The following is a 26852-nucleotide window of genomic DNA, read 5'->3' as shown; positions in this document are numbered from 1 at the left end:
GGGCTCCAGCGATCCTTCCGCCTCAGCCTTCCAAGTAGCTGAAACTACAGGCGCGCGCTAGCACTTCCGGCTAATTTTTGATTTATTGGAGAGATGAGGTCTCGCCAAGTTACCCAGGTGGGTCTTGAACCCGCGGGCTCAGGCAATCCACTCGCCTCGACCTCCCAAGGCGTGGAATTACAGGCTGAGCCACCGAGCCCGGCCGAGATTTTTTTTTGAGATCATATTTGTGAGTGTTAACAGTGAGCAATTAAAAATAACTGCATCCTTTAAATTAGGGTTAAGAGGGAAGTTGAGAAACGACAAGGTGCTAAACTCTCTCTTCCCTAATTTACATGTATTAATTATTTTACTTTTAATAGTAACCACATGAGGTGGGTTCCACTACTACTCCATCTGTTAAATCAGATTAGAAAGACTATATTTATGTGCTTCCAGAGAAGATTTTTAAGTCTGGTAACTGATTTCCCACCTTCAGTTGAGCACCCTACGCCCCTGGCAAAATCCATTCTTCATGCTGCAGCCAGCCGAATTTTCCAAAAAGCATTTGCTATGTCACTCTCTTGGTTAAAACCCTTCAATGGGTTTTTGCCTTCAGTAAAAGTAGTTCAAACTCTTCGACAGGAGACTTGATGTCCTTGATAATGTGATCCTTTTATCTCTATAACAAAGGCTTAACTACTCCCTCCCTCCTCTTCCTTCCTTATTTCTAACACTTATACCCACCCCTGTCCCCAGACCATCCTTCTCAAGCTGTGTTCTGGGACTACTGAACAATTTTCTGTTCTCTAAAGTTCCATATTGTTTTGCTTCTGTTCCATTGCCCATGTAATTCCCTTGGTCACTGTACACTTGACTAATTCTTATTTATGTTTCAAGACTCATATTATTTTTTACTGTCCTATAAAATTAGGATAAGTAGTATTATTTTGTAACCCCATAGTACTTGATTCTAACCACAGTTCATTCATTTATTTATCCAGCACCTAGTAGATGCTAGGGCTAAAAGCATGAATCACAAACCTGTGATCTTTGTCTTCATTGAAATAAACCTTGGGGGTTACAAACAAACAATATGAATTCAAATTGTGATAAGTGCTGTGATAAAAGCTAAAGCAAGATAATGATACAGAGAGTGATGGTGGTTGAAAGGACTATTTAGATGGAGTGATCAAAAAAAGCTTCCTTAAGAAAGTAATATTTGAACTGAGCTTCAAGATAAGAAGGAGCTAGCCTATGGAAGCTCTGGAGGAAGAATATTTTAGATATGGGAACAGTCAATACAGAGCCAACATTCTAAGGATGGAACATGTTTGGAATGTTCGGTGGACAAAAGAAAGCCAATGTAGCTGATTTTTAGAGAATGAGAGGAAAATGGTACAAGATAGAAAGTTGGAGTGGCAGGCAGGGATCATATAGGGTCTTGTGGACTCTGTTAATGTGATTATTTATTCTCTTATCAATAAAGTGTTCAGAGCGTATGATTAACTCTGCATTTTTAACAACTCACTCTAGTTACTCTGTAGAGAATGAACTCTAGAAGCATAAGAATGGAGACTAAGAAAACCATTAAGTTGGTATTTCAGAAATCAAAGTAAGAGATGAAGATGGATGGCTTGGAAGAGAAATACAGATGGCAAGAAGTGGTTGGATTTAGGGTATATTTTTTGGAGTGATGTTCATGAACTGAACATTAGAAGTGAGGAAAATAGAGGAATCCAATATGATTATTTATTTTATTTCAATAAATAGATGGATGATAGTGCCATTAACTGAGACAGGTAGAAGAACAGTTGAGGTTTTCTGTTCTGCCCCCGCCACCCCACCCGCAGGGAAGTAAAGACAGGGAGAGGGGAAAGGAAAGGAGAGGTGAAAATACAGAAATTTGCATTATATATGTTGACCTCGAGATATTTTTTGATATCCAAGATGAAATGTGAAGGAAGTCATTAAATATACAAATCTAGATGCTAATAGATAGGTTGGGGAGGGGGATGAGAGATTTTTGACAAGGGATGGTGTTCATTGTTTGGGACTCTGAGATAGACACAGAGAAGATAGATAGGATGAAGACTTGGAGTATTCCAACATTTAGAATTTGGACACAGGATGACGGATAAACCTGCCAAAGACTGAGAGAAAAGAGCCTATGAGGAAGAAGAAAGACAAAGATTTGAGTGTGGACTCATGGATATTTGTAGAAGAAAGCAGTGTTGGAAAAGGAATAAAAACCATGAAAGCCTAAATAAGAATGAATAAAGAAGTGAATGGTCAACTTGTCCAATGTGGGTTAGATTTATCACAATATTGTGATCGTCTCTTTCTGCATGTGTATTTTCCAATAAATTCCAAGTTCCTTGAAGGCAGAGACTGATACCTTTCTAGCCTCAATGTGTAGGTACAGAGACTAACATGCCATAGGTCTTTATAAATATTTACTAAATAGATAAGTGAATAAATAAACTTCAAAGACTGACAAGATGACAGTTGAACCCTGACAAGGTTCAGAAAACCTAGGAATTTTTTCCTGTTCCTTGAACTAACCTCCAGTCTAAGTTGTACTTTAAATTTTCTGCAATAGTTAACATAAAAAGTGCTCAAAAGCTGGCTTCACAAGCTCACTGAAAAGCATTCATTAAAAAAATGAGGCAGGGCTGATGGCTCAGCCTGTAATTCCAGCACTTTGGGAGGCTGAGGTGAGTGGATTGTCTGAGCCTGTGGGTTCGAGACCAATCCAGGCAACTTGGTGAGACCTCGTCTCTACAAAGAATAAAAAATTAGCCAGGCATGGTAGTGCGTGCCTGCAGTTCCGGTTACTTGGAAGGCTGAGGCGTAAGGATTGCCGGAACCCAACAGGTCGATGCTGGGTTGGCCATGAGTGTGCCACCACACTCCATCCTGGGTGACAGAGTTAGACTCCAACTCAAAAAAAAAAAAAAAAAGAAAAAAGATGGATAGCGCAACATAGTACTCTATACAGAAGGGAACTGGGAAGAATTAGCTACATTTTGAATTAATTTAATATTCATAAATAAGATTGGAATTGTAGCTCTGTTTTGATTCACCACATTGAAATTGAAAAGGGAGAAGTGAGTTTTCCCCACAGGAAATCTAAAACTGATTATGGCATAGATGATACTAGTGTTTTTGCTTAACTTTCAATACTGTATCATTTTATGATTTAATAACAAGCCTTGAGAGATACATTAGAAGGGACATATAAAGCACTTAGTGTTCCTTGGAGAAAACAATTCATAATCTTAAAATTCCTGTGATAATTATTGGATAATGAGGAGGCTCCAAGTTACATCTGATCTACACCTTGACAAGTTTCATTTTCTCTAAGCTCTGCTCGTTTTCCCAAATTGGAGAAAAGAATAAGATTTTTTGTTTTACTTTTACCATGCCAACTGTTTTTTCTCCATAGCTCTGGGCTGAAAGAACATCATCTTATTTCTCAATATTGGAGTAAATCAGGGTTCTGTTGTGTGCTTTTTCTTCTTTCCTCTCTTCATCTTTTCCCTAAGTGATCTTCATCTATTTCCTGTCAGCTTAAATATATTGATGATCTTCAAACTTATCTGTAATTCAGAAATGGCCTCTGAAATAAAGACTCTTAAATACCACTGTTTACCAGACTATACATTCTTAAACATAAGAATTGATGTTTGTTTTATCCATCTGTGTATTAAAAGGTGCTTGATGCTTAGTAAGCCTCAGGGAATGTTTGTTGAAGGCCATAATAGCCATGTGGGTGGAGCAGCACTATACTTTTCTTGATTTGCTCATTTAATTACTCAATGCTTCTGCCTTGGCTGGAGTGCCCACTCCCTAAATCCTACTGCTCTGTCAATGCTTAATTCAAAGGCCACTTCCATGAAAGTGTATCCTTTTAACTAGAAGTGACTTATTCCTCCTAGGTACTGATAAACTTTATCTGACCTTTCTTATGGTACTTAACTATGGATGAATTAATACATGAATAATAGAATAAAAATAATCTCAGTGTTGAGCATAGCTGTGATGAAAACCAAGTCTTTCTCCTCACTGTCCCAGTCTGGAGTCTTTTTATTACACTGAAGCATTTAATCTTTTTCGTTCTTCTGTAAGATGAGTTGGCAGTAGCTGTAGACTGAGAGGTGGTTTCTGTTTCTGAGATTTGATTACCTATAAATAAAGAGACATTTTATCCTGGTTTTCCCAGGACCATCCTAGTTTATGCATGTTCTGGCATGATTATTCATAATGTTCCTTTTCACTCTTGGAGGATAATGTATACGTTCACCTAATCTATGAGAGTGTTGAAAAGAACAATTCTTGACAAATCTCAAGGTGATATATGTACCGGGGGGAACCCCCCCAAAAAACATAGTAATGTGAAATTGTATATAATGCAAATAATTTCCTCCAGAATTTGTATTTGCATATGATGGCAGAAACCTGACTACCCTTATTTCCTTTTGGATGGGGGAGGGTGTTTATTTTCTTTGCAGTTCTTAATGTTACAGAACATAGCTCAAAAACATACCAACCAAAGGTTATCGCTTCTTGAAAAGGTTGACAAACCATCAAAGGAGGCCACTGGTATTTGAATATGGTACAAGGGTATCTCATAGATGAGCTCCCCTACATATATCTATATATATATATCTCAGCTCCCTAATTGGTCTTGTCCTCATGAGGCTTCCAAAGCATTTTCCTAATGTGAAGGCAAGCTCCTGTAAGTAAATACCCATTCTGTCCAGCAGATGGTGCATTTGCAGCAAATTGTTCTTTTCTCCATGCCCCGTTCCTTCCCCCGCAAGAAATTGACCACCAGGTTCTGCCAGAACCTACCATTTGCAGGGTGACATAGATGCTGTTAAAATAAAATATAAAGTTTAGAGAAAGATCAGTAATAAGTCCTAAATTGAACATAGATTTCAAGAAACCACCTCTAAAATAGTCTAGAGATTAGCAGTCCATAATATGATGAAAACCCAGCTGACATCAAAGGAACCTCTTGCCTTCTTTTTAAAGAATTCTGTTTAATGCATAATTCACTGAGCCCATGAAACATTCTGGGAAACTTTTGGATAGATATCAGCCTTTTAATTCAAAATTATGCACTCTGGGAAATGGCTGGCGCTGAAGGTGGCAAGCCTACTAGGTAATTTACACCAGCAATCAAACTGCAATTACAAAGGAGATTAAAACGTGACTTTAAAGAGCCTAACTTCACCCTCAGGGCTACTAGCTATTTGGTAAACATAGCAAGGGAGCCTGTAATTAAAGGAAATGTGTAATTAAAAATTTCGACCCTCTTCAGCTTTGCTAGGGTGACACTATGAAATCCCAAGGGAGAGGGAAGAAAGCTTCATTTCAAGTAGACCTTGGTAGGTAGCTTTATATCCTCAAGAGGGTGTATTTCTTCTGATATTGCCTACCACATCCTCTACTAGTCTTTTTTGAAGTTTATAATTACCCCTTTTTGTAAGGACAACTTGAAGGATTTTTAAATCTATCACCAGAGACTGCATATAGAGGAGGTGAGTACATTCATACTGTGACCATGACAGGGCTGTTTAATTTGAGGTACTAACTCCAAGACATAGGCTTTATAAGGAATCAAGTTCATTTGTGTACATGTTTGGATCAAGCTCAGATGATTTATAGCCCTTTTTTCCCCTGGATTTTTAAAAAGCTATCTAGTCTGGAAAATTGGGAGTTGGAGGTAAGTCCCAGGTAGGCAGCTAGCCAAATGATTTAGCAGGAAAGATTATCTTAACCTGTTTCCTCCCTCCTGTGTGCTAATTCCTCTAGACCCCTCTTCCATGTGTTTTCTTTAGGCTCTTGCCCTCAAGAAGTCACATTCGATGACTGTTCTAGTTGATGAAATATCACCTCTCTTGGGAGGTCTTGAATTGTCAAGGTATTTTTCTTAATAGAAGAATAAAATGAACATGATGATATAGCAGGTGATGCTGCCCAAGAAACCTGGCCACCATAACATGTTCATACACATCCTGCCTAACCTATGGGACAGAACAGGAAACAAGGTGTGGTGTGGCCTGTTGAGCAACGATGCATCTGTGCAGCATGATACACTTTCACTATAAAACTTCCTTCAGTGCTTAACTCATGCTTATTATCAACTTTGATTTCTTTTTTTTTTTTTTTTGAGTTGGAGTCTCACTCTGTCGCCCAGACTGGAGTGCGGTGGCCACTCCTGGCACTGCAGCCTCGACCTGCTGGGCTCCGGCAATCCTTCTGCCTCAGCCTTCCGAGTAGCCGGAATTACAGGTGCGTGCTACCACACCCGGCTGATTTTTTGATTTATTGTAGAGATGAGGTCTTGTTGCCCACGGGTCTCGAACCCACGGGCTCAGGCAATCCACTCACCTCAGCCTCCCAAAGGCGCAGGATTACAGGCTGAGCCACCGAGCCCAGATCATCTTTGATTTCAATCAAGCCAATATGCTAGCTGACCCCAAATGGTCACTCTAATGTTAATGTTTTAAAAATAAAATTGGTTAAAAACTCAACTGATGTTATCTGAACCCTGAGGTAAACAACTGATTAAGCGATGAGAATATATAGGACTTATTTTAAGGACATTTAACTGCTTTCTTGAAAGACCTTGACTAGACTCTAAGCAGATTGAGAGATCAAGATACTTTGGATGACGCTCAACATGTTTCACTTCTAAAGACCCATGAAACTGTAAAAGTGTTTCCAGAGACTTTCAGAAACATAATTAATTACTGAGTTAGATCCTTAGAGACAGGAACAGCTTAAAGCCCGATATGGACCTTTTATCTAGTTAATTAGCTTTACAGGGAGAATTTTGTACATTTAGCAGATGAGTATGGATTTTATTACTTGAAACACAATACAATTTATTTTTGTGTTGTACTTTCAAATTGAGTGGGGGAAGAAAAACAATATTTAAATCCAACTCTAGAAGTTATAATAATAATGGGAGACACTGTGATTAAACATTCCCTCAACCACATTATATCTCCAAAGGAAAATAAGAATTTAAGCATAGCGCCCTTCAAACAGACCATTTGTTCAGTATAAGAAACTTGCAGTTTTACTGAGAAGTTCAGTTGTTCATTGTACAGAGCAAACTTGTTCTCTACATTTGAATGGACTAGACTTCAAAAAGCTGTTCATAGACCCCTTTGCTCCTAAGTCCAAAGTGACTGGGAGGAGTTTGCGCCAATCATTCCATCATTTCCACTAAAAATATAAAGTGATAAAATGAGAATATTATTCTCTTCCCAAATAGAACAATTTTTCCACATCAAAACTGTGCTGAGATAGGATTATCCTTGTTACTTCCTGCAAATGCTGTGAGGAATTTCTCAGCAGTTATATTCTCCTTCACAAAACTTTTCTCAGTTGCTTTTCTTGTCCCTTTTTGCATAAGCACATCAGCATAATTGCCTAGGCCTGTCCCACACTGGATGAGGCAATCTCTAAGATTAAAAATCACCTGATATCTTCAATACTTAATCTAATATATGCCTTGCAAAATTAGTCACTTTTCTCAACACTTAGTTATTTCACATCTCTTTTCTCTGATAGTCATATATATTTTCTCACTAGCAGTTTTAATAGTCTCACTACCTTTCAAAATGGGGTAAATTATTCTTATAATTATTCAAACAGACAAACTGTCAATGATTGTGAACATAATGACTACATACAATTGCTCCCACCCTCATCTGGTTGGGGGTAGAATGCATAGAATTTTTGTTCTCTATCATAGATTTGCTAAATTGAGCAAAAATTGCTAAGTTTAAAGTTTGCAAGTAGAGAAATTTCTAGTATATGATTTCTATTATATATATAAATTATATACTATGTATTGACAGATAAGTATATCCCTATTATATGAACTTTTATATTATATGGATAGAAATGTCCCTTTGGCTTTCTTATCTAGCAAATGAGTATAAAAGACTGAGGAGGGGGAAGAGAAGAAAGGAGGATTATATGGATGATATCAAGGTTTCCAACACCTCCTGAATTCAATCAAAGCAAATCTATTTTTATCTGCTTTAAATACTGTGATTCTTAATATAATGTTAAGAAATAGCTATGTCACTTTGTAAAAAAAAGTCTAAAAACTTTGACTAAGTAATCTCTAATATTCCCTCCAATTTTTCCCTAAACATCCACTCAATAAGGAGCTCCTTGGAAGCCTCTCAGTATATGAGATCAGATGGATGCTAGGTCACACCAAAGGCACGGTTTAGGGTTTGGGGTTATTTGCCATGTACGTATCAGGTAGGTAAAAGAATGTCATCCAAACTGCTGAATCTCTATTCATCAGCTACCTTAAATGGTCCCCAGAGAGGACACTTCCTGGTGAGTAAAGATATTGCAGGAAGAGAAAAATCATACACCTAGAATGGAGAAGTCAAAATGGTTCATGAAGTGATTTAGCTGCTTTTATTGCTTCTGTTAGGACTGGGCTAAAAATGGCTTAAAGTTCAAAAGTTGCTTCTTTATAATAGCCATCTGAAAAAAACCTGAAAAGACATAAAGCTAAATGTTTTTTCCAGCCCTTCAGCAAATCTTTATTGTTGTCCTTTTTCTTTTGCTTTGGTTCTGATGATAGCTTATGAAGCAATTGGGTGGCACCTCATGTGCTGTAAACAAAAATTTATTGTTCAAATGAGTTACTGTTTCTGCCCTCCTTTCTGTACTCTTTATGTGATTTTTTTTCCGTTTTTTTTTTGAAGTCTTACTCTGTAACCCAGGCCGGAGTGCAGTGGCATGCTCATGGCCACTGCAGCCTCAACCTACTGGGCTCAGATGATTCTTCTGCCTCAGTCTTCCATGTAGCTGGAACTACAGGTATGCATCACCCTGCTTGGATAATTTTTTGATTTATTGTAGAGATTAGGTCTTGCCAAGTTGTCCAGGCTGATCTTGAACCTGTGAGCTCAGGCAATCCTCTCACCTCGGCCTCCCAAGTTGCTGGGATTACAGGCATGAGCCACTGTGCCCAGCCAATTTTTTTCTTTATGGTAAAATTCACATGAAATGAGATGTTCTGGGAAATTTTATTATGAGCTCCAAACAAACAAGGAAAAAATGATACCCTGGCCTGTATTGATTAAAGATGCTCCCACAGGTCAATAAACAGTACTGACTAAATTTTGATAAAGTGGTAACAACAATCTATGGTGATGTTGTGAAAAAATATAGGAATTTATTGCAGTGAGCATATTTGCATGTAATGTGTGTGTGTGTGTGTGTGTGTGTGTGTATGTATAAATGTGTCTATCACAAATGAGTGTTTTAATTAAATATTTTCAGAAAACACAAGGTTCTTCTTTTTTTTTTTTTTTGAGTTGGAGTCTCATTCTGTCGCCTGGACTGGAGTGCAGTGGCACGCTCCCGGCCACCGCAGCCTCAACCTGTTGGGCTCCGGCAATCCTTCTGCCTCAGCCTTCCAAGTAGCTGGAATTATAGGTGCACCCTACCACGCCCGGCTAATTTTTTCATTTATTGTAGAGATGAGGTCTTGCCAAGTTGCCCGGGTGGGTCTTGAACCCGCGGGCTCAGGCAATCCACTCACCTCGGCCTCCCAAAGTGCAGGATTACAGTCTGAGCCACCGAGCCCGGCAACAAGGTTCTTTTTAAGAAATATTCTTTCATTTGATAGAGGATATAATTGAGGCCCAAAGAACTTGAGTGACTTGCTCAAGGCCACAGAGCTAGTCAATGTTGCCATTTAGAGCAGACCTCAAATCTCCTGATTCTTTGTCCAGTATATTATATTTATATCACAATATTTGACTGTATGCGAGTTACTTTTAATTAGAGTTACCTTCTATGATAAAGTCATTAAGCAAAGGCTGACTTCAAGAAATAAGACATTTCCAAACTTATAGAGGGAATGTTTTCAGTCAATACATTATGTGAAATGGTTTCCAATCTGGAGGACCCAAGTAAGATTACCTCATTTTTTGGTGAGGTGGAACCAAAGTATGAATCTCCCGGTGACATGAAATATAGCAACATTGCTTTTCTTCAGAATAAAAACAGTTACCATGAGTTTCTAGCAGAATGCCATTTTTCCATTTCAGATTAAACTCATGTTATTCTTAACAACAAAGTTTGTGCTTGCTAGGTTCCTGAATTAATGATAACCACATTCGTATAATGAGATTTGGTATTTTCTTTTGCTTAAGCAACACTGAGCTGAAGTTTCTAGTTTCTTGACCTTTGACAAGGGATGAGACTGAATAAACCATCACAGGCTAGAATCTATGTGATTTTTGTTGGTAATGATGAAAATCTAAGGTCATCACAAACCAAAGAGCAGGCGATCCCACCCTGGAGTGAAGAGGAGATCATTAAAGTAACTTACCTGATCTCAAACCAGGTGATGTGGGGACCAAAGTGAGGCTCAAACTTTGCCTGTTCAATGGCCACTTTTATACCTAACCCTGAATTGTATCCCAAATCTTTAAAATAAAATAAGAAAACAAGAAAACAGGGTAAAAAAAAAAGGTGTCCTACATGTTGCCTGTATGCTAGCATTCACCCAATTTTAGAGTAATTTATCCTTCAAGTTTTTCTCACGAGGTCTTCTTTGGGGTACTCCTGCCCTTTTCTCAATCCCTGATTGGAACTGGCATTCTCTTCAAATGTGTTTAAGAAGCACAGTTTGTTTGGGAGTGGTATAATTATCAAATGAGATTCTGTATGTGAAAGTATGTTTTTAAAATCTAAAGTACCGGACAGGTGATTTTATTGCCCTAATACTCCTATGGTAGCCTGTAACACATTCTGCCTAGTGTTGTTTCAAGATATTTGCTTGCCTTTTCCAGGAGATTAGTGGTTGTTTGAAGGTAATCTCCTCAAAAACCTTTTCTTTGTCTTTTTTCCAGCGTCTGACAAAAGAAAGATGCTTCTATAATTGTTGTAGAAATGACCTAACATGTTCACCAACGAAACCCATAACACTTTATCATGGTTCTATCATTAATAATAAATTATCATGGGGACAGAAGTAGGTCACCTTGCTATCCCTATTATGTACAGGATGTGCAAGAGGCCAGAGCAACTCGAGGATTGCCTGGAGTCACACAATTAGATTAGGGACATTCTACTGTGAGGAAGACAGACTGACAAAGAAAAGAATATCCTATTATCACTGTGAATTCAGGGCTAAGCAAACATCACTCAGTGATTTTTTTCTTTAGACATAATCAATAATACAATTGTATGTTGGGAGTCTGGATAGGCAGCATACCAGTTTCTATAAAAAATACTTTGTTATTTTGGGAAGCTCTGTATTTAAGTCTAGTCCTGAGTCTCTGATGTAAGAATTGAAATTTGATACAAGAAGTAAATTCACCTGTGCTTAATTGGTATTGTACAATAGAGGGAAATGACTCTGGGTCCAGAGTACCCTGGATATTTCAACAAACAGCTTACTATCTGAAAATCAAAATGGCTGAGAAATCCTCAGTATTCTTAGAAGATATATATCAGAATGTCAATATTGATAGTTCTCTTTGGGTTTCTTGATTAGCTTTTTGTAATATGTAATCCAAATTTTAAAATATGCCCCATTCTAAATCTTTGCTATTTTTCCCGTCACTTATCAGCGCCTCTCAGTCTCACTCAGAAGGTTCTACGACTTCTCCTGTTTCCCTCTCTCTACCTCTTCCAAGCTAACTCCATCCAGCCACACTGGTCTCTTTGCTTCCCCTTAAACATATTAAACAGGCTCTCACCTTAAACCCTGTTATTCCTTGCTGATACTTCTCTCTCCCATATTCCCACGTGGTTTACTCCCTCATTTTCTCAGTTCTCTGCTCATGGATCAAAAGGTGAGTGAGGTTTTTTTTTTTTTTTTTGACCACTTTATACAAAACATTATCCCCCCACTCCTGGTTCTGACACACACACATGCACACACACGCCTACCTGGAACTCCTTAGTCCACTTGGCCTACTTAATTTTCTCTGTGGTATGTATCAGCATGTCACATGTTATATATTTAATAGCTTATTTGTAGAATATAAACTATAGGAGGATGGGGCCTTTGTTAGGTTTCACTGCTTAATTCCCAGGGTACAGAGCTGGGACTGATGTAGAAAAGTTCTGCAATAAATGTTAAATGACTACATGAGGTTTTCCTGGTTGTTCAAAGTTAATTTCTAAACTCATTTTCTTCAGGAAGTCTTCTCAGTATGAGTGAAATGTATATTGCTGTACTCTTTAAATAAAACTAGCAATTCTAATTCTTCCAGAAACAGAAATAACTTAGTTATATGGAAAATAAAGACAATAATACCATATCTGCTGGTCTATTTGGCACTCAGCATATCTGTTGTGTTTCTAAAATATTAATAGATTAATCCTGAATTGTTGATGTAGTTTGCCCAAAATCACAGATCCACACAGTGGATGAACATGAGTGTTGCTGATTGAGTGTCTCTTACTCTTATTAGTGCCAAAATTCTCCCAAGACTCGCCAATAACAATCATAGTCAGGCTGGTTTGCCTGCAGTTACATTTTTTCTGCTTTATTAGACAGGAATTATTATACTGCCTATTACCTTGAAAGTTAAAGCGACATTCACTGGGTAATGATCAAAGGACATGAATTCTACTCCAGGAGTGGTTCTTTTTCTTTGACCTTGGTTGAGTGACTTCACCTCCTTCACCCTCTGTGTTCTCATCTGTAAAATGGTAAATAATAACATCCACCCAAACAAGTTTGTTCAAAAGTGACAGTGTGTTCAAAAGTGATTTACAAATGATAAAGTGCTAAGTAAACATGCATCTTCCTAATTATTACTGGGATTTCAGTATTTTAAATTTTTTGGCAACATATATTTTTTAAACTTCTTGACTGAATGAGCTGATATGAAAGGTCATCAAACATGAGGGTCCAAAAATTAACTTTTTACTACACTGTGGCTTAGAGAATTATATCAGTTAATTGAATCCCTAGCCAAGTGGCTTGGATGACTAAATTTAAACTGTAGATGGCAGCAAAAAGAAGTAGAAGGCTGGGATATCAACCTCTTGTTTTCTCAGTTCTGTTGTTAAATTAATTAATCTTACTTTACTTCTAAAAGTGTCTATCAGAATCCTAAATAGTGCTACAATGTTTTAAATAAAATCATAATATAATGTTCCCCTTCAAAAAAATAAAACAAAGTATACTTTCTTTTTTGAGCAGTTCAGTCACTGGATTAATTAAGCCTTGAAAGACCTTTGCAACACAAAAAGGCAGAAAAGGAATGTAACAAATTTCCCTGCTGACAAGGGAAGAATTAAATTGAGGAGATATTCACCAAAGGACAAGTTTTTAGGAAGAATTAGGTAAGCAAAAGCAGTGAAGGACCCCATTTCTGAAAGTTGGCTTTACATTTGGAAATATTTTACTTGTATTTTTGCTGTTTCAAGTATTGCTGAAGATGACACACAGTGAATAAAAATGAAGAAGACATAAATATCTGCATTTTACAAAGGTTTGCCTTCTTGATGATAGAGAAATGATAAATTCTCTTTGTTTTCTACTTTTATTAAAATTGAAATAGTCAAGATTCAAGGTTTTATTGGACTGTAAGGATTTTAGGGACAGAGAAGTTGTATTTTTAAAAAGTATCCCAAGAAACTGGCATAGTGCTAACATGTGATTATTGGTGATTAAATAGCCTATAAACAAAACTTTGTGAAAGAAAAGTTTTGTTTTTTGTTTTTTTTTGAGTTGGAGTCTCACTCTGTCACCCAGACTGGAGTGCAGTGGCCGCTCCCGGCCACCGCAGGCTCGACCTGCTGGGCTCTGGCGATCCTTCCGCCTCAGCCTTCCAAGTAGCCGGAATTACAGGCGCGCGCTACCACGCCCAGATGATTTTTTGATTTATTGTAGAGATGAGGTCTTGCTGCCCAGGCGGGTCTTGAACCCGCAGGCTCAGGCAATCCACTTACCTCAGCCTCCCAAAGGCGCGGGATTACAGGCTGAGCCACCGAGCCCGGCTAAGAAAATTTTTAAGATATGTTTTAATTTATGAAGGTATTAGTGGCATTTTCATTTTTCGAAATAAAACTTGATTTTGGTGTATTCTATATAGGAAATATCACCACCTTCTTACAACATGAATCCAACAAGGAAAGCTTTCAAATATATAAAACAAACAAGCTCACAAATCTATTATGATCATGGTCAGAAATCTGGAAGAGTTTCCAACCTAGTATTTTTTCCCCTTTCTTTTATCAATTTACTTTTAATTAATTATGGTGGTTTGTAATTAGAGTGAGAGAATGGGGTTATAAGGAAGAAAATAATGCAGTCTTACACAACATTTAAGATATGGTGACCTGTAGCCTGACTCGTTTTTTCTTTCTGTTTTTTTTTTTTTTTAGTTTTCTATTGATTCTCAGAAATAAGAATATGATATTGTAAATATTGATCTGGTGCAATTTGATGCTCTCAGAGGAAGGAGTAAAGTATATAATTTGGAGGCCTTTGCTATGAGTCATTCTTTATTGAAGACACCATTATAGCAATTAATGAAAAGAATTAACAAATACCTTTTTGGATAAAGATAATTTGGGGGCAATAGTTTATTATTACTGCAACCACACATAGTAAGCTGACCCAAATGACAATGGGATTGCTTCCTTTTTAAAAATACAAACATATTTTTTTCTCTCTAGGAAGCAGGAGTAGAAAATAATGTGTGCTTAGGAGACAGGCTTGGCTTGGTTTTGGAGATTATATAGCTTTGAAAATTGGAGAAAGTTGTTTAGCTCCTAAATCTATAAAATAGAGGAAAATAATATCTACCTGCCTGACAAGATTTTTGTGAAACTTAATGAATAAAATCTATAACACGGTTATTGTCAGGCTGGCAGCAATCAATAAATGCTAGTTTTCTTTTTCTTTTTCTTTCAGATTAGGCCTTTATTGATGTTAGCTTGAGTTCAGGGTAAAGTTGATAGACTAATGATAATAATCAATGTGATTTTGAACAAATTTACATATTTTAATCAAGAGGACTGAAAATGTACATTTCAGATTTAACCTATAAAATACAATAAACACATTCCTGTTTCAATTAATTTCAGTTTCCAAAAGAATTCTAATTTATTTTGCAACTTAAACAAAAATGAAACCATTAGAAAGTTATAAAAATGCCTGTGTTGAATCCTCTCTCCACGTGGAAAATCTTTTCCTCCCTCCTCACTTCTAATGAAATTGTTGTCATATTCTTAAAAGTTAGATCTTTCAGGAAGTCCTTCCTAACTCCCTGCTCACTGTGATCTCTTTTGTATCTACAAATTATGCGCTCATGATCTCCTAAGATGCCAGTGATGAACTGCTGTATAGTGAAAAAATTAAATTCTAGTTGCTAAACTATTTGAAGGCAGAAAGAAATATTTAATCCAATTTGTTCTCATCGTTTGTAGTACCTGACACTAACTTCACACAGAATACAAAAGACTCTCTGAAATGTTCCATTATGATAGCATGTTTGTCTGTACTATATGCATACGTCACCATTGTCCACAATCCCCTCCAGATTACAAAAAAAAAAAGTTCTCTAGCAGCACTAGCTTGATTGATAACCATCAGTTTCCAATTCTGTCTTTGCTTTAGCATGGAGAACAAATTTGTAAGGAGTTTGCTGTGGTAAAACGTAAGATCTGTAGCTAACTAACTGGCTTACTAGAGGGACAAAATGTTTAATCTTGTCTCAAAATAAAATCTAAATAACCTAGACCAGGGGTGTTCAAACTTTTGACTTCCCTGGGCCCACATCACATAACCTTTTGGCTTCTCTGGGCTTCATTGAGTAAAGAGGAATTGCCTATATAATATAGTTAGTATATAAACACAATAAGACTTCTTTTTATGTTTTGTATTATAACGTTTTGGACAACATAAAACTCGTGGGAAATTTGACCTTGCTTTTGAATTAATCTACCAATGTCTGATTCCAGGTAGGTGGTTGCAATTCTTAGTGGGTTCTCCAGGTGTTTGTCATAAATGTTTGTTCAAGTTTTTTCTCTTCATGTACTTCGTAATTGAAAATAGCTGCTCACAAATGTATGCACTGTCAAAAAGTGATGTCATAAATAAGACATCATTGTGAACTTCAAAAATGGAACTATGCATGGGGTCACAAAGAAAATAAATGCTGAAAGACACATGATGCTAAAAAATGTTGTGGGGCTGTATTACTAGCTGTCCTGGGCTGCATGTGGTCTATGAGTTGCAAGCTGGATATGCCTGACCTAGACCAATGGCTCTCAAACTATCCTTTCACACTTGGGTTCTGAATGTGAAGAACCCATTCTACAGCTGAAATAGGAATAGTGATTTTTTTTCCAAACTGGCTGATTTATTAAAGTAATAAATTAAAATTGTGTTAATTTTAAGGTCGTTTTCATTTATACTACATTTGAAAAATATTCATTACTTTACTTATTATCTGCTAGGAGGGATGAACAGAAAAGTAGTAGGTTATTATTAATGGTCAGTCTTAGAACAAGCCAATGTACTTGACTCAGCAGCTTAGTGTGTGTATCGATGTAATTTTGCAGCTGATATGTTATTTTACAAATTTAAGATAAGATTGACTCTGTGTTAGTAAAATTATATATATATATATATTTTACTGGAATTAAATCTTTGAATATTCTGAAATTTTATACTGTAACTTCTGGAGACTGTGACACTTTAACAGATTCTATTTTATTTTATTTTTTTTTGAGTTGAAGTCCCACTCTGTCACCCAGACTGGAGTGCAGTGGCCGCTCCCAGCCACTGTAGCCTCGACCTGATGGGCTCTGGCAAACCTTCCGCCTCAGCCCTCCAAGTAGCTGGAACTACAGGCGCGCGCTACCATGCCCAGCTAATTTTTGATTTATTGTAGAGATGAGGTCTCGCCAAGTTGCCCAGGTGGGTCTTGAACCCGCCGTCTCAGGCATTTCACTCACCTCGGCCTCCCAAAACAAATTCTATTAATAATTTACTTTAGACAGTGGAATAGTCTATTGACTGTCATAGTTTTGGAATAAACCAGACACAAATGGAGTGCCCACATTGCTCTGGATACAGTGATAGGGGTTTTGGGGAAGAGACATAAAGAATGACTCTGTAACCTTTTGTACTGATGTTACATAAAGTGACTATGAAGTACTGTGACCACCTGCTAAATGTTTATGGTAAGAGGGAGATGAGAATGGTGACCAGTCATCAAGTTCTTTAACCATCCTTCTCAATGCCTGCTCCTTAAGGTATACCATCAGCATCCTTAATCTTCAGGAGGTATACTCACTAATCAGGCATTATAAGAATTTTGTGAGGTTCTAGGAATGCTTCCTAAACTCACCTTTGGGAAAGACTGCCCATACACTCCTGCTCTGTGAGATAACAATCTGATCTTTTTAAATGCTTTAGGGAAAATTCCTCTGTTTCAGTATATGACTGCTATCTTTGTGAGGAACTGTTTTCTGAACCCACTGCAAAAACTTTCTCTTTGTTGGCTTTCCAGTGTCCCCTTAAGGATGAGTCATAGAGTAAAGGCATATAGAATTGGGAAAAACACGTGTTCTCAACAGTGACACTTCCAGAGATAAGAAACCTTTAGAAGAGTAGGTTGTTGTGGTATAATACAGGCTGTCTTAAAGATCAGGAATGTAGGATAAACTGATTTTTAAACAGTGCTTGTTACAGGTGGCTCAACCTGTAATCCTAGCACTTTGGGAGGCTGAAGCGAGTGGATTGCCTGAACCCACCGGTTCGAGACCAGCCCGGGCAACTTGGTGAGACCTCATCTCTACAGTAAATCAAAAATTAGCCCTGGTAATTACAGGCGTGGTAGCAAATGTCTGTAGTTCTGGCTACTTGGAAGGCTGAGGTGGAAGGATCTCCAGAGTCCTGCAGGTCGACTCTGGGGTGACCGTGAGCCTGCATGCCACTGCACTCCAGCTTGGGCGACAAAGTGAGACTCCAACTCAAAAAAAAAAAAAAAAGCTCAAAAATCTTTTTCAGCTCTCCAGTCACCTTTGCAAGTGATGTTCCTATAAACTCACCATGGTGTCCAAAACGTCCGGAAACTGAGAGAAAACAATATATGCATGGTACTTTTGTTCTGAGTAGCAAGGTAGTAGAATGCATTTCTTTCATACTTCTTAAGAGATGATTACTTTTTTCTACTTCATAGACAGGATATGTCTTTAAATGAATCAAGACAAGAGGAGCAGAGGCAATAAATGGGTAGTTATTATTAAATAATAACAATAGTAATAGCAACTATAATGCAAGAGTAATAATAACAAGCAGTAGCAGCAGCAGCAGAAAGCACAGGCCAAAGTGGAAAATTCAGTTTCCTAGAGGCTCCTGTTCTCCACTGCATGACCTTAAAATGGGAAGCATTTCTCAAGCTCCTAAGACACCAAAGCACAGATGCACGGCGCATAAACAAATAAGTAACCATATTAGTGGTGCCCTTTTGGTGTTTAAATCTTATTCTTGTGACCCCAGGAAACTGCCCAGAGAGAAGGGAGAAGAATTGAAGTACAGGATATTTATCTTTATGTTTTAGAAATGCTTTTGATCAGCAGAGCTGGAACAAGTTTCCCTGCTTTTGTGGGAACTACAAATGTTCCAGGGGAGGAAGCAAGATCAAGAGCAGTTTGCTCTTTCAGAGACTTCAAAGCCCATTCATCTAAAGATGTGGCCATTACCATTTTGGCTTCCTCACTGTGCCTCGGATGGCCCTTTACTTGTTAAGAGGAGAGCCTTGCTGGGTTGGGGCCAGCTAAAATGTTATTCCTTGGAGTGCAGTGTCCCAGAAAATCTGCCCTTCCTGGCCTGTACTCTGTGATTATAGCCCCAACCAGGAGTAATCCTTGTTCCTATTGGATGAGTCAGACACAGAGGTGAGTTGGGTAGTGAGGCTGTACTACCCATTTTCCGCTTCTGCTCCTCTTCCAGGTGCGGAGAATTGTCAACATAAGAACAAGGCTGGACTGCCTCTATCAAGCTCTAGGCTTATGATCTCAGTCACCTATCTGTTTACTGGTACAGGAGAAAGAAAAAAAAAATGACCAAACAACAAAGCAAACAAAAAAGAAAACTGTCTTAGCTGTGCATCCTCTCCAGTCTTATTATGATCACCAATCCAGTAGGAACAGGAAGTTTTTCTCGTCACGTATAAGTCAAGTCCTGGGGTAAGATTTTTTTCAGGGAATTTATGTCTTTTCTGGGTATAAGATATGTGATAGGAGGCAGCCCCTTCAGGTCCCCTCTCACTGTGGAAGCTTCTCTGTCCTCTCAATAAATCCTGCTTTTTCACATAAAAAAAAAAAAAAGATACGTGATAGTTTTCTAATCTTAAGCCAAACCAGAACAAAAAACCTTGGGCATTACTCTAATATTGTAGCCCATAATAATCATATTTCTATACTTTATAGCTGCTTTGGTGACTGGATACCAGTGTAACTCCATGAAGCAGAAACTGTCTCTGTCTTGTTTACTCTTGTGTCCCCAGGTCTGAGCACGATGTCTAAACATATCTGTGGAATGGATGACTAAATCAGGACCTTGGTGGTTTACTCTGTCACCTATTCATTATGTGATCTTGGATAAATTTCCTCTTGTGTCAAGTTCTCAATTTCTTCATTCTCAAACATTTTAGCCCACCCCTGCAATTACACAAAGGTATGTTATGAATGTTATTCCTGAGATAATGTCTACTTGACAGTGGATGTGTGTCTTGGGGCACCTCTGGCAGTAAGTATGTTCAGTAAGTGAGAGCTCTTTCTTTTTTCCTTCAAATTGGGCATACTTGGGTTACTGCATCACTTTGACAGTTGAGTTCACTTTTGTGTGCTTCAGTAAGTGAAGATCAAAATGCTGACATCCCAAATTTTCACCTCTGTCAAGTGAGGAGTAGGGGCAAGTTCATATTTGAGGAGGGCCTTTTGTAACTCTATGATTTTATTCTTTTCTACTTTCTGGAACTGGTCTCAGAGTAAAAAGTAAGAGAGCTTGCACCATATTGTGAACACAATCACAAGGATATTGAATTTCTTTAAGTGTTTCATAGACCTCTATAATTCCTTTTGCTTAATAGACTTTTGTATTTTAAATATTCCTTCAAAGAAATTTTGAAAAGTCATATGATACCAAACATAATTCTCATTTAAAAATTTACTTTAGAATTCTGGATGACATGACTTTCACATGGAAAAGTTTTACTGACTAACTTAAAAACTGCTTTGAAACTTTTAAAAAATATCCTAAAGTTTGGAATCCAAGAAGGCTCAGCTTCTGAAGTTTGGGTGTTTGATGAAATACTTTTGCTTCAACTAATTGAGAAAGTGGACCAGGAAAATCAAAGGTATCTTAAAAGGGAACACAAAGGAAACAGATGATAAACTTATTGATTGATTGCCTCTCATTCCTTTAATAGCATTTCATTAGCTTCTAGCGTGTGCCAGAAACTGTGGTAGGTGTTTAGGATCAAATGCCTAAACTTCCCAGAGTCCTTGTGTATGTACAGAAGCAGCACTGGGTCTGGTGACATGGATATCAGCCTTGGCCCCTGCCACTAATCAGCTGAATGACCTTAGGCAAATTGCTTTCAATTTGGGGACTTCATCTATAAAACATTGTTCTCTTCCAGCTATAATTATATTTGGTATTAAGATTATCTCAAAGGAAGTGACAAATAATAATGAAAGGAGAGTGCTTGGGTAAAAGCAAGCCATTCTAGGTATCATATACTTTTTTTGTCTTGAAATTCACTCGTTAATGAGCAAATGTATGCATTAAAATTTTCCCCAAAGACTTATATTATAAATTTATTGACTGATTGTTTGTCTCTTCAGTAAGCATTCATGAATGCCTTCTCCATGCCAGAAACTGTGTTGGGTATTCTGAGATCAGAGATGAAACATATATTCTATGCCTTACAAGAGCCCACATTCTAGTAATGGAGACAGAGAAGAAAACATAAGCTTAGGTGTTAGTACTGTTCATAATCAACAAATATTTTCTGAGCACCTAGTAAGCTAGGGATGCATCGGTAAATAACACTGAAAGTGATTTGTTTTTTATGGAGCTAATATTCTGGTGTGAGGATTAAACAATAAAGAACAAATGTGAAAATGATCAATGATGTGGTATGACAGAAGGTAAAAAAAAATCATAGGCTCAAAAAAAATGTAGAACCAGGTTATAGGGAAATGGGGGTAACTGTAATGAGGGTGGGGAGAGGAATGCAGTTTTAAGGATGGCCAGAGTAGGTCTCATTGAGTAGGGCAACACTGAAGTAAAACTTGAAGGAAGTAACGAACCGATGAACTGCTGGGATATCTGGGGCAGGAGCATTGCAGGCTGAGGGGATCGGCAGTGGAAAAGCCCTAGTACCACAAACAAGGGTGACTGGAGGGAAGTCAGAATGAGGGACAGGAAAGGTCAGATGACAGGAAAGCTGTAAAGACAGGGATGGGCACAGTAGGTAGGACATTTTAAGGATTCTGACTCAGTGTGAGTGAAATGAAGGAATTCCTTAAGGGGTTTGTCCAGAGGAAGGATTTTTGTGGGACATCCTGGCTGTCATGTAGAAAATAGGTTGTGGAGGCTGGGTTGGAGGTGGGTAAGAGTAAATCAATTAGTAGGGTATTACAGAAATGTACACCAGAGATGTTGATGGCATGGTAGCCATTGAGATAATGATAACTGTTCTGGCTCTGGATCTATTACAAAGATGGAGCTAACAAAAGTTTTCTGTGTGGGTTGAATGTAAGGTAAAGGGGTAGGCAAAAATCTAAGAATGATACAGGAAAAAGAGAAGGGGCTTTTATCCCAGTTTGGAAGTCCAAGGAGTGCTTCCTGAAGCAGGTGTCAATTAAACTGAATCTTAAAGAGACAAGGAATAAGTGAAGGTACCAGATAAGGAAGGTGGGGATAAGGTGAGAGTATTCTAGCTAAAGAACTAGCATTTACAGAGAGTTTGAAGGCAAAAATAAAGACATGACATGTTTGGGGAACTTCAAGTAGTCTTGATGGAAGGAAGGGTGAATATGGACTGTATAGCAAGAGGTGAGTCTAGAGAGCCAGGTAGAGGTTAGATCCTATACCAGGAAAGCTTACTGTTTAGAAGAATCTTTAGTAAGGCACAGTTCTCAAAACTCCATTTTACAAAAGGAATATCTAAAGTGGGTTAGCTGCAAACCAGACCCCTGTTGTCCAATGCAGGGTTAGCTAGTAGGAATGTACCAAAACATTAGGGAAAATTTAAATCTATTTAAAAATTCTCAAGAGTCCTAGTTTCTGCCTATAATGATGATTGCTATTAGGGCATTGACTAAAAGTATACCTTGTCAGAAGAATCTTGGAGTGTACAAGCAAATGGCTAGATGAAGACTTTTTAAATACCTAATTGAGATTGTTTAGTATCTGCTAAAGTTTTTTATTATGGCTAGTACATTGCCATAATATTCATGTTAGAACAACAGAGATACTATTCAGAAAAAATGTAAAACAAGCCTTATTTTCAATAGTACTAACTGGGAAAAAAATTCAGTATGTCTTAATCTTAAGGCAATGAAATAGGATATAATACACATGTATGCAAATCATTTTGCCTATTTCCAAGTAAAAAATATATGCATATAATTAGTCATATACAAGTTCCTATAAACATCTGCATTTTATAACCTGTATTCTCTTTTTTTTTTTTTGATTTGTAGTCTCACTCTGTCACCCAGACTGGAGTGCAGTGGCATGCTCACGGCTACCGCAGACTCGACCTGCTGGGCTCAGCAATCCCTCCGCCTCAGCCTTCCAAGTAGCTGGAACTACAGGCGCATGCTACCACGCCCAGGTAATTTTTTATTTATTTTAGAGATGAAGTCTCGCCAAGTTGCCCAGGCGGGTCTCGAACTCACGGGCTCAGGCAATCCACTCACCTTGGCCTCCCAAAGCGCTTGGATTACAGGCTGAGCCACTGAGCCCGGCCACCTGTATTCTATTCTATATGTGTACACACATACATACACACACACACATTCTTTCTAGCAAGGTGCTAGATTCTTATAGTCAACTCTTTGGCTTATTATTATTATTATTATTATTATTATTATTATTTGAGTTGGAGTCTCACTCTGTCGCCCAGCCTGGAGTGCAGTGGCCGCTCCCGGCCACTGCAGCCTCGTCCTGCTGGGCTCCGGTGATTCTTCCACCTCAGCCTTCCGAGTAGCCGGAATTACAGGCATGTGCTACCATGCCCGGCTGATGTTTTCGATTTATTGTAGAGATGAGGTCTCGCCTTCCCAGGCGGGTCTCGAACCCGCGGGCTCAGGCAATCCACTCACTTCAGCCTCCCAAAGGCGTGGGATTACAGGCTGAGCCACCGAGCCTGGCTTATTATTATTTTTTAATGTACTATTTAGCATATTGGTATCATCCAATAGTAATGCATTTTCTTGTCCAATTTTCATTGGTAAGAATATTTACTTTGTGATAGGTCTAAATTTCTTTTCCTATATGTAGTTTGAATCTGTTTTTCACCCTCCTACTCTCTTCAGAGACAGAGAATGACTAGTAATGTCTGACAAATTGAGAAGACTAAAATAGCACTTTGTGGTCAGGTCTGCACAGCCAAACTGAATGGTAGACTTGAAGCCAATAATTGAACAAGACAGACAAAAGAAGATACTTTTGTCTTATTTATCCAAATAATGGCCTTATATATTCACTTTTCTTTGCCGTTTAAAACCCATGCTATCACTGGAATGAAGGAAAATGTTTTGGTTTCATAAAACACTGTTCAAAGTCTTTCTGGATTCTAAGAATTTCCTTGATTTTAACGATTGATGAGTGAATATATCTGTATATTTGCATATTAAGGAGTGAGGAAAAAACTAGAATAACATAATTAATTAATATATGTGGTGAATAAAGATAAATAATATCCCTTAGTGTAGTCTGATGGGGTGTGTGTGCTAAAGTATCTTATCCATCTTTAAGAATTGAAGTGCATTGTAGATACTATTTATGGATACCTCAGAGTTTGTTTATATTTGGAATAAATATACTCTTTTTTCTGACTCTAGGGTCAATTCTTATTTTCTGGAGATGTAAATAGGAACTAATCTGAGATTTTGAGATGAATGATGATTTACTACTATTTTAATATTTTTGTTATTTGGGAATATAGGATATAAAAAGGTTTAATCCTTAAATAAGTGCTTAGTAGTCATTCTAATGGTAAAAAGTGGTATCCATCAGATGAATAGGAGGGAATACTGAATTTATTTTCACTTCTTTTGGATCCCCCTGGGGAGAATGAAGAGAAGAAAATATGTAGAAAATGGAAGTTGGTAATTTTGGGGCTTATTTTCAAGGCTGTCTTGGGGTGAGAATGAATTCTGGAATAGAAGCCAATGGTTATGGGGTCCTTTCTCTGTACTTCCAGTCATTTCATAGACCACTTGACTTCAATATGATCACCTATAAGGGAGATGTGCAAACTGCCATGTGCTCCAATGGTAGTATGATTTGAGCATACAAACTTTCAGGCTTTGAATAACAAATCCATTGTGTAGACTAGAATAATGCCCTAGTGGCATGGGAAATTATTCGTAATTTAGGCAAACAAACATTTTAACATTGTAATGTTTTTGGTATCAATCACTTGTGTCCAATAATATTACTTACCATTTTATGATTGGGATTAAGCTCTAGTGCCCAGAACCAGTACCTTAATGAGATGATATCATATGTACCTTAGAAGAGAATGCACAGCTAAAGATTTTATGCTTTTTATGTTAGTAATGCATTCAATTCACTACTATATTGAGAGATATTTGGACCACATTTATAAATAAATGAAGCAGCAAAACCACTTGAATATTAAACGTGTGCTTTTGCATGCTTAATATTATATCAGAGTGACTTCCATTGGTCTTCAGCTTGCTTATACTCAAGCTCACAGTAAAAGAGTTTCATTTAATAACATAATTTGAGAAAATCCCTAAATCTTTATATCCATATGTAATTGTTTCTATAAAACAGAAAAATAAACTTGAATGCCTAGAAATCACCATGGTCTGGGTAGCTTCCCCATTTTGCTCCTAATTAGGCTCTGGGAAAACACTGACTTTTTTTTTCCTTTCACCCACTGTGAAAGTGATGGGATTCTTTTGCTCAAATCACCCACAAAGAGGGCTTATAAGTTCATGTTCCTTAGAGAGTTGCCAATTCTGCTAAAGAAGATTAAATGCCCATAACACACATGTCATATCCTGCAGCTAACAACAAGAAAGGGCAAATCTAGTATGGCCCTAATCTGGGACACTACCACAGTGGGCTATCAACCCAGCCTAAGGCTCCTGTCATTGTCATGTGGTGTACCAGCCAAGATATTCATTCGAAAATGAGTAAGAACATCAAAGAGCCATCACACTGTATCCTGGAATATTTGTTTAACAGCGTGAACCCTTTTTGCAGCTCTTAAACAATGAATTCTGGGCTGGAGGCAGAAGTGTGTGATTTTGTTTGATTTCACCCGTTTGCACCACGGAAGATGGTGAAAGGCTCTTTGCTTACCCGTGAAGTTGATTTTCAGCAGGTAATCCTTGTACAGCTTCTTCCCATCCAAGATCTTCATGGCATCACAAAGCTTGGTGGTGTTGGGGCAGAGGGTGCGCTGCATTTTGTGCAGGGCGTGGGCCATGGCATACACCGCATTCACCACAAACATGATCTTGGATTCCTGCTCATAGTTGGTGCTGTCAATGGCCAGGTGCTTGTCGCAAACGCGCCTGTGGTTCCGCTTGTTCTGGAGGCTGCACTGGAATTTCTGCTCCCAGAAGTCCCGGAACCAGGGGTTGCGGTGGTTGTTGTAGGGATTGAGACTCTGGAAGTAGCGGTCGAACTGGCGCACGGGCTGCGAGGCCAGCTCCAGGGTGATGGCGCCGTAGGCCACGTGCTCGCTGCCCTTGACGATGCTCTCCTGTGCGCCCCAGCCGTCGCTGGCCACCCAGGTGAAGGAGGCGTTGGCGCGGCTGGCGGCGGCGATGAGCTCGCGCGAGTCGTCGCTGCGCATGAAGAGGACCACCACGCGCGCGTTGGGCTTCTGCAGCAGCTCGCGGATCACGCTGTCGTAGGACTTGCGGATGTTGGAGCGCCCCACCTTCTCGGCCGTGGCGATGCAGATGTTGCGCAGGCGCGCCTCCTGCTCGAAGGCCTCGATCCCGGTCTCCCCGTAGTCACCCTCCGAGGCCACGGTGGACACGTAGGTCCAGTTGAAGAAGCGCAAGATCTCGGCCATGGCCTTGGCCTGGTAGAAGTCGGGGGGCACGGTCCTGGCAAAGTAATCATAGCGCGACTTGTCGCTGAGTTTGGCGCTGGTGGACGCGTAACTGATCTGAGGGATCTGGAAGAGCCGGAGCAGGTTTGCCACCTGGAGGGGAGACAGGGGACGTGCCTTTATGAGAAATCCGGAGCGAAGTAACTGGACACGAAAATGAATCATGACTTCCGTACCTTTTACCGAGCTCCCTCATCTCCTGTAGACCGTTACCGGTTTTTAATAGTTCCCGAGATACTTTTCCGAATACTACTACCATTTGGATATTAGGGAGCAGGTCCAAGCACGTAGTGCATGCTTCGCGAAGGGCATAGAGATGAGAAGAAATACACTCCGCTAGACTCTAGGCCGGGATAAAGCCTGCTCAGGTGCCCTCAGTGTGGTTGCTTTAAGTTTCTGGGGTCCTGTTATAGCTCAAACAATGTACAATGAATTGACCAAACTCGGTTTTTAGAAAACTTGGCGGCAGTTGTATAGAAGGAGCCTGGGTGT

The 26852-nt window shown here is 38.7% G+C and overlaps 1 protein-coding gene across 1 annotated transcript in view; it reads right to left on the bottom strand.

Moving 5' to 3' along the window:
* Window positions 1–26457, bottom strand: part of LOC103272377 (metabotropic glutamate receptor 3) — a 76876-nt gene extending 50419 nt beyond the window's left edge. The window contains exon 1 of the mRNA XM_008069889.2: window positions 25598–26457. Within this exon, the coding sequence (XP_008068080.1) occupies window positions 25598–26321 (724 nt within the window). The 5' untranslated portion in view covers window positions 26322–26457. The remainder of the gene's footprint in view (window positions 1–25597) is intronic.
* Window positions 26458–26852: the final 395 nt, after the last annotated feature.

Source organism: Carlito syrichta, unplaced genomic scaffold (genome assembly GCF_000164805.1).
Source record: "Carlito syrichta isolate Samal-C Ts95f unplaced genomic scaffold, Tarsius_syrichta-2.0.1 Scaffold312385, whole genome shotgun sequence".
NCBI classification, from domain to species: domain Eukaryota; kingdom Metazoa; phylum Chordata; class Mammalia; order Primates; family Tarsiidae; genus Carlito; species Carlito syrichta.
The sequence above is the reverse complement of the archived record's forward strand: the minus strand, read 5'-3'. Positions and strand labels throughout refer to the sequence as shown.